The sequence below is a fragment of the Microtus pennsylvanicus genome, chromosome 13, assembly GCF_037038515.1.
Source record: "Microtus pennsylvanicus isolate mMicPen1 chromosome 13, mMicPen1.hap1, whole genome shotgun sequence".
Lineage (NCBI taxonomy): Eukaryota > Metazoa > Chordata > Mammalia > Rodentia > Cricetidae > Microtus > Microtus pennsylvanicus.
Window position 1 is genome coordinate 50,631,694 of NC_134591.1, and position 18,461 is coordinate 50,650,154.

At 46.2% G+C, this 18,461-nt stretch overlaps 1 protein-coding gene across 1 annotated transcript in view; it reads right to left on the reverse strand.

Moving 5' to 3' along the window:
* Window positions 1-17,298, reverse strand: part of Armh1 (armadillo like helical domain containing 1) — a 28,606-nt gene extending 11,308 nt beyond the window's left edge. Inside the window, exons 1-5 of the mRNA XM_075944598.1 lie at window positions 17,209-17,298; window positions 14,152-14,379; window positions 8,688-8,756; window positions 6,559-6,725; window positions 1,315-1,511 (exon numbers count right to left, since the gene is read on the reverse strand). Coding sequence (XP_075800713.1) covers window positions 1,315-1,511; window positions 6,559-6,725; window positions 8,688-8,756; window positions 14,152-14,357 — 639 coding nt within the window. The 5' untranslated portion in view covers window positions 14,358-14,379; window positions 17,209-17,298. The remainder of the gene's footprint in view (window positions 1-1,314; window positions 1,512-6,558; window positions 6,726-8,687; window positions 8,757-14,151; window positions 14,380-17,208) is intronic.
* Window positions 17,299-18,461: the final 1,163 nt, after the last annotated feature.

Below are 18,461 nucleotides of genomic sequence, written 5' to 3' on the forward strand. Positions count from 1 at the left end.
ACGAGGACCCCAGAGCTGGGCTGTGGGGTGAATTGACACTGTAGTCTTTAGCTCAAGTTGCATTAAGCCAAGTCTCCTGGCTGCCCACTAAGACATGCAGGACCAAGGGCCGAGACTTCGGGGAGGGGAGGGGAGGACACGGGAGGGACAAAAGTTTCTCCCTGAGAAACTGATCCTGAAATCCTTTCTGGAATCTCAGCTTTTAGTTTTACCTCTTCAGACTTTACCTGTGCCACACGTACCAGCTACTGAAAGACAAAGAGCCAGGTAAGCAAGGTCTACCTAAGTTCTGATGTAGGAGGCACTGGGGTGAACGCCAGGGTTCTCAGGTCTGAGACACAGCCCCCACCCCCAGCTCAGCCCAGCTCAGCTCAGCTGAGCTCAGCTCCAGGAAGCATCCCATCTTCTCCTGACTTGGTGCATCTTCCCGGGGAATTTTATTTACTTCATTTCCACTTGCTATTTAACTGCTTGTGAAATCCAAACTGCTGTCTTCATCCTGGGCCTTTCTCCGGAGCTTCAGCCTTTAATTTTCCATGGCCCAGTAGCCTCTCCAGCAGTTCTGGGCAGTGCTTCTCTCTTTCTTTTGGTTTTTTTGAGACAGGGTCTCTCTGTGTCCTGGCTGTCCTGGAACTCACTCTGTAGACCAGGTTCACCTAGAACTCAGATATCTGCCTGCCTTTGCCTCCCGAGTGCGGGGATTAAAAGTGTGTGCCGCCACCACCCAGCTTGATATTTGTTCTTAGTTCTACACCTTCCGTCTCAGAAATGTCTACCCACCTTGGTCACCTCTGCACCCACTCCCACTGACACTATTTAGGCCCTTTTGTTGTCTGCTACCCTTCAGCCTGTCTTCTGGAGCACTTGTGAAAGTTTTGACCATCCATGTCAAAACCACATCCCCCTCCTTCGTAGGCATGACGCCACTGTCCTCCAAACCTGCCTTCGCTCACAATCTAGGGCAGAAGCCAGGGGGGCGGGGGAGAGCTTCTATAATGAGTGAGATCTGGTCTCTTCCCTTATGCGCTCCCTGTCAAATGGATGCCTTTGATCTTTTCTTCAGTTCCTTAGTCATCCTTGTCGCTTGTCTCAACCGCTTTAAAGTCTGCCAATATCTTTCTGATCCTTAAATAAACAGGACAGATCACTCTGCTGGGAGGCGTGAACTCCCTGCCCTGCCTGGGCCTTCGGGAAGTGATGCTGACTGTCTAGCAGATGCGCAGTGGGACGCTGAGCTCTGCCTCTTAGGCCTGTGGGAAGTGCTGCTGGACTAGACCATGTGAATCAGAACTCCAGAGCATAGCTGCGGCTCACCTGGGCAGTCCTGAGAGTCTGCATGGCCAGCTGCTGGGCTTTTGGGGACTCACAGGGCAGCAGAGCTATGAGACCTTTATATACTTGATTCTGGTACTTGGGGTTACCATGGACCAGAGCATCCAGCAGAATCTGCACTTCCTCCTGGGTCTCTTCTGATTTAGACTTTGCCAGAAATTCTGCTATGGCTCTCACACCTGGGCAAAGAAGGGAAAATGCGAAATCGGACAGGATTGAGGAAAGCACTTCCCACTCAAGGTTGCACAATGGGGATTGCTTTAAGAGCTGTTCAATCAAGCTTGCTTAACGGAGCCGAAGTTAAGGCTCAGTTTTCATGTTGCATTACTGTCGTGTTTCCTTCCAGCTGTGTGACCAGGGTAGTTGTGTGTGTGTGTGTGTGTGTGTGTGTGTGTGTGTGTGTGTGTAGCCTAAAGGGAATTCACGAGGCCATGAGTTTGCTCTTCAGTGAAAGAACATCAGAAACTGTTTCATCTGCACATTTTGTAGAGTCAGTTTAAACTTTAAAACACAGTTTTGTTTTCTGTGCTGGGCATACAACTCTTTCCCACCAGACTGTAATTCTTTTCTTTTTAAGACAATCTCACTATGTAGCTCTGGCTGTCCCGGAGCTCACCAAGTACACCAGGTTGGCCTCAAACTCACAGAGATTAGCTTGCTTCGACCTCCTAAGTGTTGGGATTAAAGGTGTGTACCACCACACCCAGTTGGTCGCACCCTTTTTAAGGACAGGGCCTTTATTGGTGTTCCAACCTGGGACCCAAATTTCCACACAGGGTCTGAGAAAGCTGAAAAAACAAAAACAACAAAACAAACAAACAAACAAACAAAAAACCCAAACAGGATACAGCTCCTTTAAGAGGCTCTGCCGTACAGCGAGTATTCCAGCAGCTGCACAATAAGGAGAAACAGCAAGCTACATAAGAAACACCTGCCACAGTGTGGGCACCAGCTTCCCAGAGCTGGGGCACTTTAATGTGGCTCCTGGTTAAAAGTTTAGCCAAACCGAGAAGGAGGCGGAGCCAGCTGCCAGAGCCACAGCAGAGGGCCTAGCTATTGCTTCACAGATTAAAGGTTTGGCTCCTGTGGTCAGAAAAGGCTAGAGACATGCAACAAAGACAGGTCAGACCAAAAAAAAAAAAAAAAAAGGACAAAAAACCCCCACAAACCCAAACCTTTAAGCAGGTTACAATGTGTTTAAAAATGTGCATAGGCTTAAGAAAGAAAAAAAATGGGTATAAAGCAGGGCAGTGGTGGAGTGCACATTGCCAGCCTGGTCTGCAAGAGCTACTTCCAGGACAGGCTCCAAAGCTACAGAAAAACCCTGTCTCAGAAAACAAAACAAAACAAAAAAGATAGACAGTCATAGGAAAAATAGTTTAAAAGTCTTTAAAGAGAGTAAAGTAACAAAAAGGGGAAAAGGCCCCATAAAAATGGGAAATACACAGGGAGTCTGGATCCTCTATGGTGTTTTGTTGACTGAATTGTTTTGGATGCTGATGAGTGGCAGCTGCTGAGAGGCATGGGATTTTAACAGGGACTTCTGAATTAGACCAACCTAGATGCTTTAGGGATGTCTTAACATTAAAATGGAATTCAGAAAACAAATCACACTGTGGAAGAGGTTATGCTTGTCTTTTCACAGGAAACGAAAGGCTGTGGATTCCTTCAAGGTTAATAGAGACCAGGTTTGATGGGGGAGACCTCCTAAAAACATTGGCTACAAACATGAAGTGATAAACCAAGAAAAACTACAAGACAGGTTATGTTTATACCAATCCCTCTGCATGAAAATGTTCTGAGACTGGACAACAATGTTACAACTAGTTCCTCCAGGACTTGACCAATATCTCTATTTTCTCAGGGTCCCCTGGTGATGCTTTCACCCCCAGACAACAGGAAGCAGTCTAGAGAACACAATGCCCACATTCCCAAGAGGTAGGGTGGGTAGTTTTTGGTCATTTGGTAGGTTATGGATATTTGTCATTGTTTAGGGGGATATAGGAATATAGGATAAAAAGACAACTATTGGGCTGGAGAGATGGCTCAGTGGTTAAGAGCATTGCCTGCTCTTCCAAAGGTCCTGAGTTCAATTCCCGGCAACCACATGGTGGCTCACAACCATCTGTAATGAGGTCTGGTGCCCTCTTCTGGCCTGCAGACATACAGACAGAATATTGTATACATAATAAATAAATAAATAAATAAATAAATAAATAAATAAATAAATAAATAAATAAAAAGACAACTATTAACCTCAAATATTTTACATTGGTATGGATTTTGGAATATTGAAATTTAAAATTATTTCTGTTATATGGTATGTACATTGCTACTCTTGTTTGGGGTATTATGTTTATGCAGCTCATTTAAAAATGGAATAATTAAAAATGCACGTTAGTAATTTGTCTATAATAATCAAGCTTGTAGTCATATTATATATGTTTTCAAGGTTAAACATATGTATTTTAGATAGGTGATCTTCAAACACTTTAGGGACCTACAGACTATGGCATTTAAAATGTTTTTTTTTGTTTGTTTGTTTTAGAGACAAGGTTTCTCTGTATAATAGTTCTGACTGTCCTGGAACTTGCTTTGTAGGCTGGGATCATCTCTAACTCACGGAGATCCACCTGCCTCTGCCTCCTGAGTGCTGGGATTAAAGGCATGTGTCACCACTGCCTGGCTAGTAAAATGTTTTATTAACATGGGGCTTTTCATGACAGTGAGACATGTCTGCTCCGGGCAGCACCACTCTACTTCATAGAAGGATGATGGACATCAACAAATCTCCATATGTAGTTTGCTTTTATTGTGGCAAAGGTAGCCATTTGGGCAAGACACTGTCCTTGCCTTGACTGTTCACAGTATGCTATACCAAACTGGACATGCAGGACACAGAGAAAAGTGACTGCCACACTTTGCAAAGACAAAGTAGGTAGGGCAGTCCTTCAAAATTCTTGGTTCATAGGAAAGTCTGCCAGATATTCTAGGCCTGTAGGTTGAAGATGGATGACCCAATGTTCCAGAGAAACTTGGGTGACTATCCAGGCAACTAGATGTATAGTTCTGAAAGTGGCTTGCACTGCACTTTCTACTCACTCAGGTAACATATCCTCCTGGGGTCTTTGATGGAGTTAAAGACTAGATAGCTATAGTTACAGTTTTCCTTAGTTATGATAGAAGGTAAATTAGGTACAAAACTTTGGACTCACAAGACAGGATAGATGATAGAGTAATTTCACCAAATTTGCCAAATACAAAAGAAGTAGAGATTGTAAATGTAATTCATTTTTTTCTTTCTTTTTTTTTGAGACATGGTTTCTCTGTGTAGCTTTGGAGCCTGTCCTGGAACTATGTAGACCAGGCTGGCCTCAAACTCACAGAGATTCACCTGTCTCTGCCTCCTGAGTGCTGGGATTAAAGGCATGCGTCACCACCACCCAGCACGTAAATGTAATTCTTTTTTTTTTAAGACTTATTTATTTATTATGTATACAACATTCTGCCTCGATGTATGCCTGCAGGCCAGAAGAAGGCGCCAGATCTCAGTACAGATGGTTGTGAGCCACCATGTGGTTGCTGGGAATTGAACTCAGGACCTCTGGAAGAGCAGCCAGTGCTCTTAACCTCTGAGCCATCGCTCCAGCCCGTAAATGTAATTCTTATTTGATAACTGTTCTTAGTGTATAAAGTTCTACTATGTTAAATTTAAAAACCTTTCTTTTTATTTAGACAAAAGGGAGAAATGTGGAATATTTCTTTAACTAGGCAAAGATTGTTACATTTGTTTATGTTGAAGAATATTTTTAACTGTGAAAAGATGCGTTGCATTTGTTTCATCTTGCCTGCCTAAGACACCTGATTAGTCTATTAAAAAGCTGAATGGCCAATAGCTAGGCAAGGAACGGATAGACAGGGCTGGCAGGTAGAGAGAATAAGTAGGAGGAGGAATCTAGGCTTGGGAGAGAATGAGGGAGAAAGAGATGGAGACGCCCGGGGCCAGCCAGGAGGAAGCAGGGTAAGTAGGACTCACAGAATGAAAGAAAGGTAAAAAACCTCAAGGCAAAGTGTAGATGAAGAGAAACAGATTAAGTTAAAAAAATCTAGCCAGAAACAAACCTAAACTAAGGCTGAACATTCATAACTAATAATAAGTCTCTGTGTCATGATTTGGGGGCTGGCAGTCTGAGAAAACCTACTACACTATTATTATTATTATCATGATGATGATGACAGGGTCTTGTGTTGCTCAGGTTGTCCTCAAACTTACTGTATAGCTGAGGATGAATTTGAACTTCTGCTTCTTCTGCCTTCACCTCCCAACTGCTGGGGTTGCAGGCGTGCACCAGCACATTTAGTTTTAGGGGCCACATTTTTCATCTTTCTCTCCTAACATCTTTATATATACCCAGCACAGTAGGCATTCATTAATTTAAATGATTATTCTTTTTAAAGTTTAGCTTATGAGTGTTTTGCCTGCATGAATATCTGTGTACCACTTGGGAGTCTGGTACCTGCAGAAGCCAAAAGAGAGTGCTGGAGCCAGGCGGTGGTGGCGCACGCCTTTAATCCCAGCACTTGGGAGGCAGAGGCAGGTGGATCTCTGTGAGTTCGAGACCAGCCTGGTGTACAAGAGCTAGTTCCAGGAGAGGCTCCAAAAAAACCACAGAGAAACCCTGTCTCGAAAAAAACCAAAAAGAAAAAGAGAGTGCTGGATCTCCTGGAAGGGAAGTTACAGACATTTGTGAGCCATTGTGTGGGTGCTGGGAATAGAACCTGGCCCTTCTGAAAGAGCACCAACTGCTGTTAACCCACCGCTATAGCCCAAGCGATATTTATTTACTTTTGGTTTTTTGAGACAGGGTCTTTCTAGGTATCCCTGGCTGTCCTGGAACTCCTTTGTAGACCAACCTGGCCTTGAACTCACAATGATCACCCTGCCTCTGTCTCTCCAGTGCTAGGATTAAAGGTGTGTACCACTGTCTCAGGGTTTGAGCAAATAATGAATCAGGGAAGCCATAAATCTGGTCTTTTGGTTGTGACATGAACAGAAAAGCTCACTGAGGGAACACTAAATGTTTCCTGTGTGCCTACTTGTCCTTTGACAGCTTTTGCTTTCAGCAGGGTGGGTGCTGTCCACTCCAACCAAGTTCTGGGAGATGTGGTGTCCACAAGCTGGCACACCCAGGCTGGCACACCCAGGCTTGCACACCCAGGACCTACCGTAGCTTTCACAGATGAGTTCCTTGTACTTCCTGCCGGTATTTGCAATAATCTGAAGTAGTTTGACGGATTCCTTTTTGTCCTCTTCCTTGATTTTCTCTAGGCCAAGTATTTCCAAGAGTGTTAGGACACCTCCAATCTCAAGAAATTCTACTAGGTACCGATTGCTGTCCAGAGAGGAGACCATAAAAACAAGATGTTTGAGGGGCTCTGTAGTTGACATTTTCTTTGGGCTGAAAACCAGCTTCCCAAATAAAGACATGGAGACTCGCTGTGAATTATGAGAGCTTAGTCTTGTCCCAGTAGCTCTTTTAACTTAATTTAACCTGTTTCTCTTCATCTACATTTTGCCTCAGGCTTTTTATTATTCTTTCATTCTGTATGTCCTGCTTTCCTGTTTCCTCTGTTGTCTGACTGACTGGCCCCTGGTGTCTCCCTGGCATCTCTTTTCTTTCTTCTCCAGAGCCTAAACTCCTCCTCCTACTTACTTTCCCTGTCCGAAAGTCCTCCTATATCTCCTCCCTCCCTATTGGCTGTTCAGCTTTTCATTAGACCAATCAGGTGCCTTAGGCAGGCAAGGTAAAACAGCAACACATCTTTACATAGTTAAACAAATATTCTGCAACAGGGCTCCTTAACACTGAACTGAAGGCACCCAAAGAAAAGGTACTGTCTTCACAAACTTGCCTCCAACCCAGGAGATGTCCACAGAGACAGATGTCCACAGAGACATAATTGTTTGGACTTTTACAAACTATATAATATATAAAAGCATATTATAATATATAAGTATTAGAATATATGTACATATATATATGTGTGTATGTATGCATATATAGGAAGTCACTTTGTAGGCCAGGCTGCCCTCAAACTCAGAGATCTAACTCCCTCCACCTCCCAAATGCTGGGGTCAAAGGTGTGCGCTAAAACCACCCAGCTATATATTTGTTTAGATGACCTCACCATGCTGTCTTGAACTTACTATTCTGCCTCAGCTGCTGGAGACACTGAGACCACAAGCACGTACTACTGTGCCCAGCCAAGAAAATGCTGGAACTAAATCCAACAGGCATTCTTGGCTTTGTCTCTTTCCAGTGTCTGTGTCTGCCCTCCTGCTTTTTTTGGACAGGATTTCACTACGTAGACTAGGACTGCCATATAGATCAAGCTGGCCTTGAATCTGCAGAAACCCCTGCTGCCTGCCTACTGGGATTAAAGGTGTGAGCTCCCACAGCTGACCAGCTCCCAGTCCTCCCTTCTCTCCCCCCTCTCCCTTCCCTTTCTTATCCCCAGGCCTCTTCTTTCTACAATGGCACTTTAATTGTCCTCTGGTGAATCTTGCTTCCTCCACTCAAGGACCATGTGGATTTGGTGGGGCAAACACATGACAGGGGTGCCGTCCTTCTGACATCCTTCTGCAGAAGGCTGGTTAAGTGACCTATGCTGGTTCGCCTAGACCTCGCAGGAATAGATACACTCCCTTGAAGGTGTAAATGAGCTACAGGGATCCCAGTACACAGAAGTCTCTGAATGCAGGGACTGAGTGAGAAAAGAAAGGGATGAAACCCCGGAGAACTCAGTAAAACCCCTGGGCCTGATCAGACCTGAAATATGTACATCCACCCTCTGGGGAGATTTATTTATTTATTATGTATACAGTATTGTTAGTATTCTGTTTGCATGTATGCCTGCAGGCCAGAAGAGGGCACCAGATCTCCTTACGGATGGTTGTGAGCCACCATGTGGTTGTTGGGAATTGAACTCAGGACCTTTGGAGGAGCAGGCAGTGCTGTTAACCACTGAACCATTTTCCCAGCCTCCCTCCCCACCCGAGCTTTTTCAGCTAAGTGAGCCAATAAATCCCCCATTCCCTAGTCTAGTATAAATGTGGTTTTTTATTTTACGTTTAGAAAATATATAATACTCAACCAACAGGGTGCTGACTAGGGAAGGGCCAATGGGAAACAAGATGGAGGAGCAACTAGAGAAGAATCCCAGTCATCTCTGAGCCCATCCCAAGAACTTTGATACACCTGCTGGTACCTAGAACCTATGGCCCCAAGTGGACTGAATACACCATGAGCCTGATTTGTGGGCTGAGACCAGAGTCTCTTGGGAGTGGGACGTACCTGCTCACGGCAGACAAGAAGATGCCAATGGACCTCAGGATCTTCTCTAGATCCAAGCCAGTCATATAGCTGCAGCAGCATTAAGGAATGCGCCCAGGCAGCTTTCCACTTGGCCTGATTCCCTATACTACTGCCCAGGGCCCAGGATGAGCAAGCGGCTGACATGTGCCCTTGACCCTGAGGGGAACCCCTGGCTGAAGGGCAGAGCTAGCACATTGTGTGTTGGGGTGTTGGGGTGTGACCTCCTTCCCTGCTCTCTAAGAAGTCCCTCCAGGACAATCAAGCCATCTGGGCTCTGCAATCTCCCTAGGGAGCAAAGAGGTTCCCATAAATCCACGTGTGTGAAGAAAACTGACGGTCAGCTTCTCAAGCCTCTCAGGGCCACAGCTCGGGTCTTGGCACTGCTCACGATTTTAGGCCTCATTCTTAGACGTCTCTACCAGGAATTAGCTTCAGCTGGGCATAGTGGTGCACGCCTTTAATCCCAGCACTTGGAAGGCAGAGGCAGGTGGATCTCTGGGAGTTCGAGGCCAGCCTGGTCTACAGAGTGAGTTCCAGGACAGCTAGGGCTACACAGAGAAAACCTGTCTCAAAAAACAAAACAAAAAACAAACAAACAACAACAAAGAATTAGCTTTATCGTTAATTCTCCATTCTGTACTTGCTCAAAGTTTTACACTGGAGGTCACTATCCTTATGAAGAATTGGCTTCCTAATAAGAATAATAGGAAATGGAGGAAAAATTAAACTCTGATTTAAAACAACCTCAGCATTTAATGTTATTTTTTAATGTGAGTCTTTGCAAAAAGCCTCGCCGTAATAAAGCATCCGAAGCACGCTTCAGCTCAAATGCAAGGTATGAAATCAAACCGCAGCAGAAAGGGAGCCAGTCAACAATTACTAGGCTCATAACACATCACAGGCTCTTAGAACACTTAAGAAATTAGCTGGAATTATTGCAGTTCATGAGGATGACTGAGAGCCTCCAGGACTGGTACAGGCTAATGTAATGGGCTGGAGGTAATGGTGCTTTGTTGGGGGGGGGTGAGGCAAATTATCTCTGCTGCACCCCAGTTCCCAGGATGCCAATAGAAGGAGAGACAGATTGGCTCATTAGGAAAGGCTTTTTACCGCAAACATAGTGTTTGCTCCGAAGCCAGGCTCCCCTGCCTGTTGCTCTCATAGCTTGGGCTAGGCATCTCTTTATTGCCGCCTTCTCCCTCTCTTCATCCCGATCCCCTACCCGTTCCTGCCTCTTTGTCTGAAGTTACTAGCTATGCTGACCAGCATCTGGCATCTTCTTTTCCCTGTGTTCAGGCTAGTCTTGATTTCAGTCAGTTATTATACATGCTTGTCTTCTCTCCCTCCTCCTTTTCTCCTCTCTTTCCTCCCTCCCTCTCTTTTTCCTCCCTTTCTTCTTCCCTCCCTCTCTCCTTCTTTTTGAAAGGGTCTTGTTATGTAGCCCAGGCTGGTCTGGAACTCAAAATGGTCCTCCTTCAGCATCCCGAATGCTGGCGGCTAACAGTGTCACTGACATTGTATAAATCACGGGTTGTGCTGATCTGTTATGGGAGTTTAAGACCGACAAAAGGCTTCTGTGGTCAGTTTTGCAAAGGATGGCAATGTTATATTGGTTTGTTTCCCTTCCAGGCGGATAACTGGAGGAGTTGGTGGGAGGAACCTCTAACTGACTATACCGTCACTGTTACTGGGCTACTCCTAACGGCAGACTCACCAAAAAGGTAAGCTGTGGATGAGTCTTGGTGTAGAAATGGGGTCTATTGACAGTCATCCTGTCAACAGTGGCTCGGGGTCCTCATGTCCATCTTGTCCAACAGTGGCAGACGCATGACGTGTGGAGAAGGCACGAGGCCCAGTGTGTTAAACGCACTGACTACAAAGGAGAAGAGGCGAGCAGAGGGCACGCCCCTTAGAAGCATGACACCCTGCAGCAGAGGCAGAGAAGCCCATGGTGACAGGAGGAGGACAAGGAGAAGAGGGCTTCAGAAGGGGCAATGGACAGGGTTAGCTGTGCACTCCTCAAACCCCACCCAACACTTGGGAGGCCGAGAGAGGAGAATCACATGTTTGAGGGCAGCAGCCACACAGCAAGCTCCTGTCTGGGAAAGGGGAAAGGAGGAACCGTGTGGCTGTTGCAGAGGGTTGAAACTCGGCAAGGTGAGGGATACACTTGCTTTAGGTCAGAAGCTTAAAAGGGCACAAAAACCAATTCCAAAATGAAATCCACCATGTTTCTTCTTTTCTCGACAGGCAGGGTCTCGTGTAGCCTAGATTGAACTGTTGAGCTTGCTATATGGCAGAAGATGACCCTGAATTCCTGATCCTCCTCCTCCGTTTTCCAAGTTCCAGGGTTACAGACATTTGTCCACCGGCCTCACTTGCTTTGCTCTCTTCCCTTCCCTTTGACTTCATCAAATCCTACCTCAATGTAACACTCAAAACACTGACATCAAGGTCAAGTGTGGGTGGGCACTCGCATACATAATCCCAGCACTTGGTGATGAGGGCAAGAAGAGTTCCACAAGTTCCAGATCAGCCTGGACTACATAACGAGATCCAGGCCAGACAGAGTAATACAGGGAGACCTTGTCTCAAAACAAACCAAACCCAAGTCAAAAAAAGTTAGTAGAAAGCTCCTGATAAAGTATCAAGGTTTCAAATGAAGCCAGTGTCAGAGCAGGTACCTCCCTCACCTCTCCCTGTGGTCCCAGGAAATGCTGAGACAAACAAGGAAAACAGTCTAGGCTTGACAACAAAGCAGCGGCGGACAACCGGTGAGGTTAATGTTTAGTTGTGGTGCAGAAGACAGAGCTCAGGGGCTGATGTTTCCCATGCACGACAGCTCTACCACCAAACTCCTCAAACTCCTGAAAAACCTGTGTTTGCTGAGCTGCTGCGTGAACACCTGGCCTGAGTCCTCAGGGTGCTGAGTCAGAAAAGAGGGCAGGCTGAGATGGCACACACCTGGAATTCCAGCACTTGAAAGGAGTTCAAGGTTATTATTGTTGTGCTGGCTGGTTTTTATGTCAATCTGACACATTTCTGGACATCTGGGAAGAAGGAATCATAACTGAGAAAATGCCTCCACTGGATTGGCCTGTAGGCAAACCTGTAGGGCATTGTCTTGGCTGCTGACTGATGGGGGAGGGCTCAGCTCACTGTGGGAGGTGCCACCCCTGAACTGGGGTTCCCAGATGGTGGAAGAAAGCAGGCTGAGCAAGTGCTATCCCATGGCCGCTGCTTTAGTTCCTGCCACTAGGAACCTTCCTGAGATCCTGCCCTGGTGCAAAGTGAACGAAACCCTTTCCTCCCCAGGTGTTTTATCACAGCAACAGAAACCCTAACACTTGGCCACACAGTGTGTCAAGGCCAGCTTGGGTTATGTGAGACCTTGTCACAATCAATCAATCAATCAATCAATCAATCAATCAATCAATCAATCAAGGGTTAAACCCTCTTGTCTGCTAACTAAGCCTTCTGATAAGGTGCAAGGCTGACTGGCAATTTGCATTTAATTAAAAGGAAGAAGGAATTAAGATATAAGATAGTAGGGCTCGTAGAAGAGGAGAGGGTTCAGAAAAGAAGAAAAATACCTAACAGAAAGGTCTGCGGTGGGCCAGGGTGGACCTCAGAGGTGGGGAGTTTGCTGAGCATGTGTAAGGTCCTGGGTTCAAGCCCCAGCTCGGGGAGAAGAGGTCGGCTGATCCACTGGGAGCACTCTCTCACAGCACAGCTTCAGTTCGCACACTGTCAGCAACAGCAACCCGGCTGTTTCCCGTGGCTCTGCTTCCAGGACCCCAAACCGCACAGGCGCTGCAACTTGTCCCCAAACGATTTTTTTTAATGTTTATTTATGCATTTTATATATGAGCGTTTTGTCTGCATGTGCACTCACACACCAGAAAAGGGCATCAGATCCCACTATAGAGGAGTGTGAGTCACTATGTGGTTACTGGGATTTGAACCCAGAACTTCTAGAAGAGCAGTCAGTGCTCTTGATTGAAGTGGCACCTCTTTTTATATTTTTTTCCTACTCACCTAGTTTCCTAAACCAGAGATGTGAGAGCTCGCCTGTGGAATGAGCAGAGCCAGTAGCTGGGCATCTCTAGGTTAAAAGCTCAGATTCAGGAAGGAAATTGGAGACTCTTCCAGCTGGCGTCATAATAATGGATTTGATTGTTCAGGGAGAAAGAGAGTGGAATGAGCAGAGACAAGGCAGGGGACAGAGACTCAAGTAACACCAGGAATTAAGGAAGGAAGGCCGAGGGTCAGCCAGAAGCAGAGAGAAAGCACGAGAGCCAACTCACAGACAGCAAGGGAATGGTTTTGAGAAGTGGGACGGGGTGACTGGCAGATGCCATCAGGAGGTCATGTATGAGGAATGAGGATGTGGCCACTGGGCTTGGCAGTCAGAGAACCTCGCTGGTGGAGCTGGGTGAGCGGAAGTGAGACTGCAGTGGGAGACAGGGAGACACAGTGACCTTTTCAGCTGGCTTCATCGTGAAGGGGAAGGGCTGGGTGAGCACAGGGTTGAGGTTAGGATTTAATTTTCATTTTTAGAGTTAATGCCAGGCACGGTGATGCCCATTTGTGGTCCCTGCACACGGGTGGCGGAGGCAGAAGGGTCAGGACATATTGAGCAATACGATATTTGAGGCTGTCCTGGGCTACAGAAGACTCTGACCTCCCCCCAAAAGGGATGGGGTGGGGCTGGAAAAATGGCTCAGGTCTAAAGAGCACTGGCTGCTCTTCCAGAGGACCCAGGCTCCATTCCCAGCACCCTCATGGTGGTTTACAATTATCTGTGACTCCACTTCCACATGATCTGATGCCTTCTTCTGGCCTTTGAGGGCACTAGGTACACATGTGGTACACAGACATACATGAGGCCAGGATACACACACACAAACACACACACACAAACACACAAACACACACACACACACACACACACACTAATAATAAAAGATGAGGAACAAATTGATGATAAAGAAAATGAAAAAGATGTAAGACCAAAACCAAAGTCCCTAGGGAAGAGTCAAGTATAGAATAAACATAACTAGCTGCCCCAAGCCTCAGGAGGCAAAAACAGAGGTAAGAATAAGGGTACACTTAGAGTCGGAAAGACAGAAAGTCAATAGAATTCTTGACTTTGGGGGTTTTTTTTTATCATTTTCAGTTTTTTTTCCCACCGAGACAGGGTTTCTCTGTAACTTTGGAGCCTGTCCTGGAACTCGCTCTGTAAACCAGGCTGGCCTTGAACTCACAGAGATCTGCTTGTCTCTGCCTCCCAAGTGCTGAGATTAAAGATGTATGCCACCATCACCAGGCTATTCTTTTCAGTTCTAAAATATTGGACCCAAGAGAAAAACTTCCTCAACTATACATACTGTTTTCTCTCTTTGAGTGACTCCCCACTTCCCAACCGTTCAGCAAAGGATACGTGATTCTAAGCCAGGTGGTCAATCGTATGAGGAACAAGCTGGCTCCCTGGGAAAACTCCAGCTCCAGCTCAGGGCCAGTTTTCCCTTCGTTGGCTTCGATGAACTTGGTAAGAATCTGTGTTCTCAGGCCTTTGCCGGCATTGTCCCACTCTTGCAGAAAACTCAGGAGGCGGCTGATTGCCGCCTGCTCCTTTATAGAAGTCATGTTCTACCAGTCCCGATGCTGACTACAAGGTACAGAAAATGGGGCACCACAATGTTTAGAACCATGCGTGGCTGAGGGCGTGGCTCACTGCAGTGCTTGCAGGAGCCTCTGAGAGTCTTCCCTAGCACTACACAAAACAAAAGGAGTGAATGGGTGGGTGATGGCTGGGGCTGTAGCTCACGGGCAGAGTACTTACTGAGCATGTGCAAGATCCTGGGTTTGCTCTCCAACACTAGGGGAAAAAAAATCCTCTTGAAATGGCTACCTGCTACGTGAGCAGGCAGGTTTTAGCCAAGCTGTAATGGGCTCAAAATATCAACAACGACGTTGTGCAGCAGGGGCTGACCTAGAACTCAGAGATCTGCCTGTCTCTGTTTCTCGGTGGTCGGACGGTGCCACAGTGCTTGCTTTATTTTTTGAGACAAAGTCTTGCTATGTGGTCGAGACTGGCCTCGAACTCCTAACAAACCTCCTGCCTCAACCTCCTGAGTGTTGGATTACAGGAGTTCAGTTAAACATGTGTGTAAAATGTGGGGATGTGTGTATATGTGTATGTTGGTGTGAACATGTGTGTGAACATGCATATATTGGCGTGCACAGGTGTGTGAACATACATGTGTTGGTGTGCACACACGTGAGGACATGCATGTGTATATGTATGTTAGCGCGCACACATGTGTGAACATGCATGCGTGTATGTGTGTATGTTGATGTGCACATGTGTAAGGACTCTAGGAGCCAGCCATGAGAAAGAGACCACCCAAAGGAAGTTCTTTACTTTCAGCCATTCTCATCTGCCAGTGTAGGACTCAGCCATGAGAAGCTTAATAGAGGCCTGGTTCTCGGTAGTTTTCCCTGAAGCAACATCTGGTTGCAGGAAGAACCACAAACTGAGATTACCTGAGCACCATCCAAGAACAGACCATCCAAAGGAAATGCCTAAAGTTCCAACCACTGTAGATAGGATCACCTGCCAGCACACACTCACCAGGACACCCCTAGACAAATGTTAGCCAATCAGGGGTCCTGAACCCTAGAAATCCCTCACCCCCACCTTTACTACTATAAAACCCAACTCTAACTCAGCTCGGGGCTCTCCGATTATTCCAGTACACACAGATTATTATTAATATTCCAAATTGGACACACAGAGAGACAGAGTTTGCAAACTTGTATAAAATAAAAGCTCTTTGCTTTTACATATGGAACTCGGTCTCTGTGTTGATTTTTGGGGGACTTTGCGGATCTGGGCATAACATGGATGGACATGCGTGTATGTTGGTATGTGTGCATGTGTGTATGTTGGTATGTGTGCATGTGTGTATGTCGGTATGTGTGCATGTGTGTATGTTGGTATGTGTGCATGTGTGCATGTTGGTATGTGTGCATGTATGTATGTTGGTATGTGTGCATGTGCGTATGTTGGTATGTGTGCATGTATGTATGTTGGTATGTGTGCATGTGTGTATGTTGTATGTGTACATGTGTGTATGTTGGTGTGTGTACATTGTGAAAACATGCATGTGGAGGTTCGAGATTGTTGTTTGGTATCTTTCTCAACTGCGCTTTACCTTAGTATTACATTTTATTTTTATTTTTTGAGATAGATTTTCATTATTTAGGCTTGGCTGACTTGGAACTCACTCAGGAGACCAGGCTGGCCTCTAACTCACAGAGATCGGCCTGCCTCTGCTTCCTGAGTGCTGAGATAAATGGTGTGTGCTACCATGCCTGACCCTGACACCTTATTTTTTGATATAAGGTTTTTCATTGAACCTGGAACTCACCAGCTTGGCTAGACTGACTGGCCATGGAGTTCCAGGAATATACCTGCCTTGGCAGCCACCCAGTGATGGCTTTATAGACGAGGTTTACCATGCCTAGTATCTCCACGAAGGCTGGAAAGAGGAATCCAGCAGGGTGGTAGGGGAGAAGGTGTTTGCTAAAAGCCCCGGTGTCTCTGGGAGCGCATTTCAAGCAGGTGGGAGACTGGGTCTTTTGAGACCCTGCCCCCTTTCTGTTGATTAGTTTAGCAAAGTTGTTATTGTTGTTTTGTTTTGGTTTTTTTTTTTTTGATTTTCAAGGCAGAATTTCTCTGTAATAACTTTGATTGTCCTGGAACTCTCTTTGTAGATCAGGCTGGCCTCAAACTCACAAAGATCCACCTAGCTCTGCGCCTCCTGAGTGTTGGGATTAAAGGCATGTGCCACCAGTGCCTGGCTGGCAAAGTTCTTCTTAACCTTGTATGCAAGGCATTTATTCTAACTCTTTAAAACAACGCAAAGTAAAGTTAGTAGGAAGAACAACTTCTTATTCCGTAGCTGGATTAATGGGCTGTGGTCTGTAGGAGCCTGTGTCCTTGGGAGAGTGTTTGCAGTGGGGGGAGGGAAGGTTTAAAATAAACCCGTTTCCCAAAAACAGTTGTGATTGAAAGTGTTATTATCCATAACAAACGTTAGAGCTGATGGGATGGAGGCATGCGTGGTGCTTTCGTCTGACAGACAAGTGAAAGTCATATTTCACATTATCATGGGGTCTCTGTGATTTACAGAATATTTGTGAAACATTACGTGCGGCGGCCATGATTGATATGGAGGGAACAGCTTGTGTGTAGGGGAGATGTGTATTTCACATAGACGGTTCAACATGAAATTTACAGTCCCATAAAGTGCTCCTACATCTTCGCCAGAGATCTAGTTAAAAGGACTTTACAGTCTGAAACATCCTAAAATTGATTCTAAATTAACGTTTCCTCACATGTATTTGAGATATTGATGGGGCCCTGCTATCAGGCTTTTATTAGGGAGCAATAATCTGAGGCAGGCTGAGACAGACATACATACATACCAACCTCCACTACTCCCCAGAGGACACGGGGTCTGTGCTCCTGGGAAGGGCGCCCACGCAGCTTCAGGAAGACTCCACAGGGTCCAATCAGCCTTTAGAACTGGGGGGAACAAGAGTGGACCAACTTAAACATAAAAAAATGACCAAACCTTCATCGGGTGCCATCAATTATGGCAAAGTCTTATTGCAGTGGGAGGCATAAAGATACTGTCATAGGCTGTAGCCACCTTCAACAGTCAAACTGACCTTAAGAAGATGGGGACCCCAGAGTGGAGGGGATGAGACACCAGCATTAACCTTATCAGGATGGATTCTTCACAGGGTCAGAACTCGAACGCTATCAGAGAAGCACCCAGCTATTCTGGGGTAGGAAACTCCAGGCAGGATGCTCCGCAGGATGGAGCTCACTCTTCCCTTCTGTTCTCCTTTCCTTTGCTTTCCCTTCCTCCGAGAAGGAGTGATGTTGCCTCGGCTGACCTCAAACATGAACTTCTTTTGCCTCAGCCTATTTGTGCCCAGCATCCCTAACTTTAATTCTTACGTGTGCAGGGAAGCCAATCGGGTAGCTCTCTACAGGGTGTTGTGGGAAGCGAGAGCTGCATGCAGGCTCACCAGGGCCCTGGAGGCACTCCTGGAGAAGAACAGGAGGCTTGGAACCAGACTGGGCTCCAGTCTGTGAACTCAAAGCAACACGCTGCCTCTCCCCGCCTCCCTCCACAGGCGACAGTCATTTTCAGCTCTTCTGGTATTTTCTTCCGTATTTCTAAATAACAAATGCACATACAACTTGTATGAGCTGACCTGTGTTTCCATCAGTCACATATACTGAAATCCCCACCGTGACCTTGCTTGGAGGAAGGGTCTGTGTGTACACGCAAGTGCATGCCAGTGTGCCCACGTCGACAGTCTGCAGGCAAGGTGAACCTCGGATGCCATCCCTCAGATGCGGTCTCTCGCTCTCTCTCCCGGGTCTCACCAACGAGGCAAGGCTTGCTTTGCTGACTGACCAGAATCATTTGTCTCTGCTGCATTACAAGAACGACAGTGTGCCTGGCTTTCTCTTCCTTCTGGGTTTCCTCTGTCTCCTCTTTAAATGTGGACACCACGGATTGAAGTCAGGTCTTTATGCCTGTGAAGTGAACACTTTACCAACTGAGCTATCTCTCTGGCCCTGACAGGGTAGAGTGGGGTCATTAAAGTGCACCTTTGTTTAATATGAAGGTATTTTTACAAGAACAGGTCAGGGCTGGGTGTGGT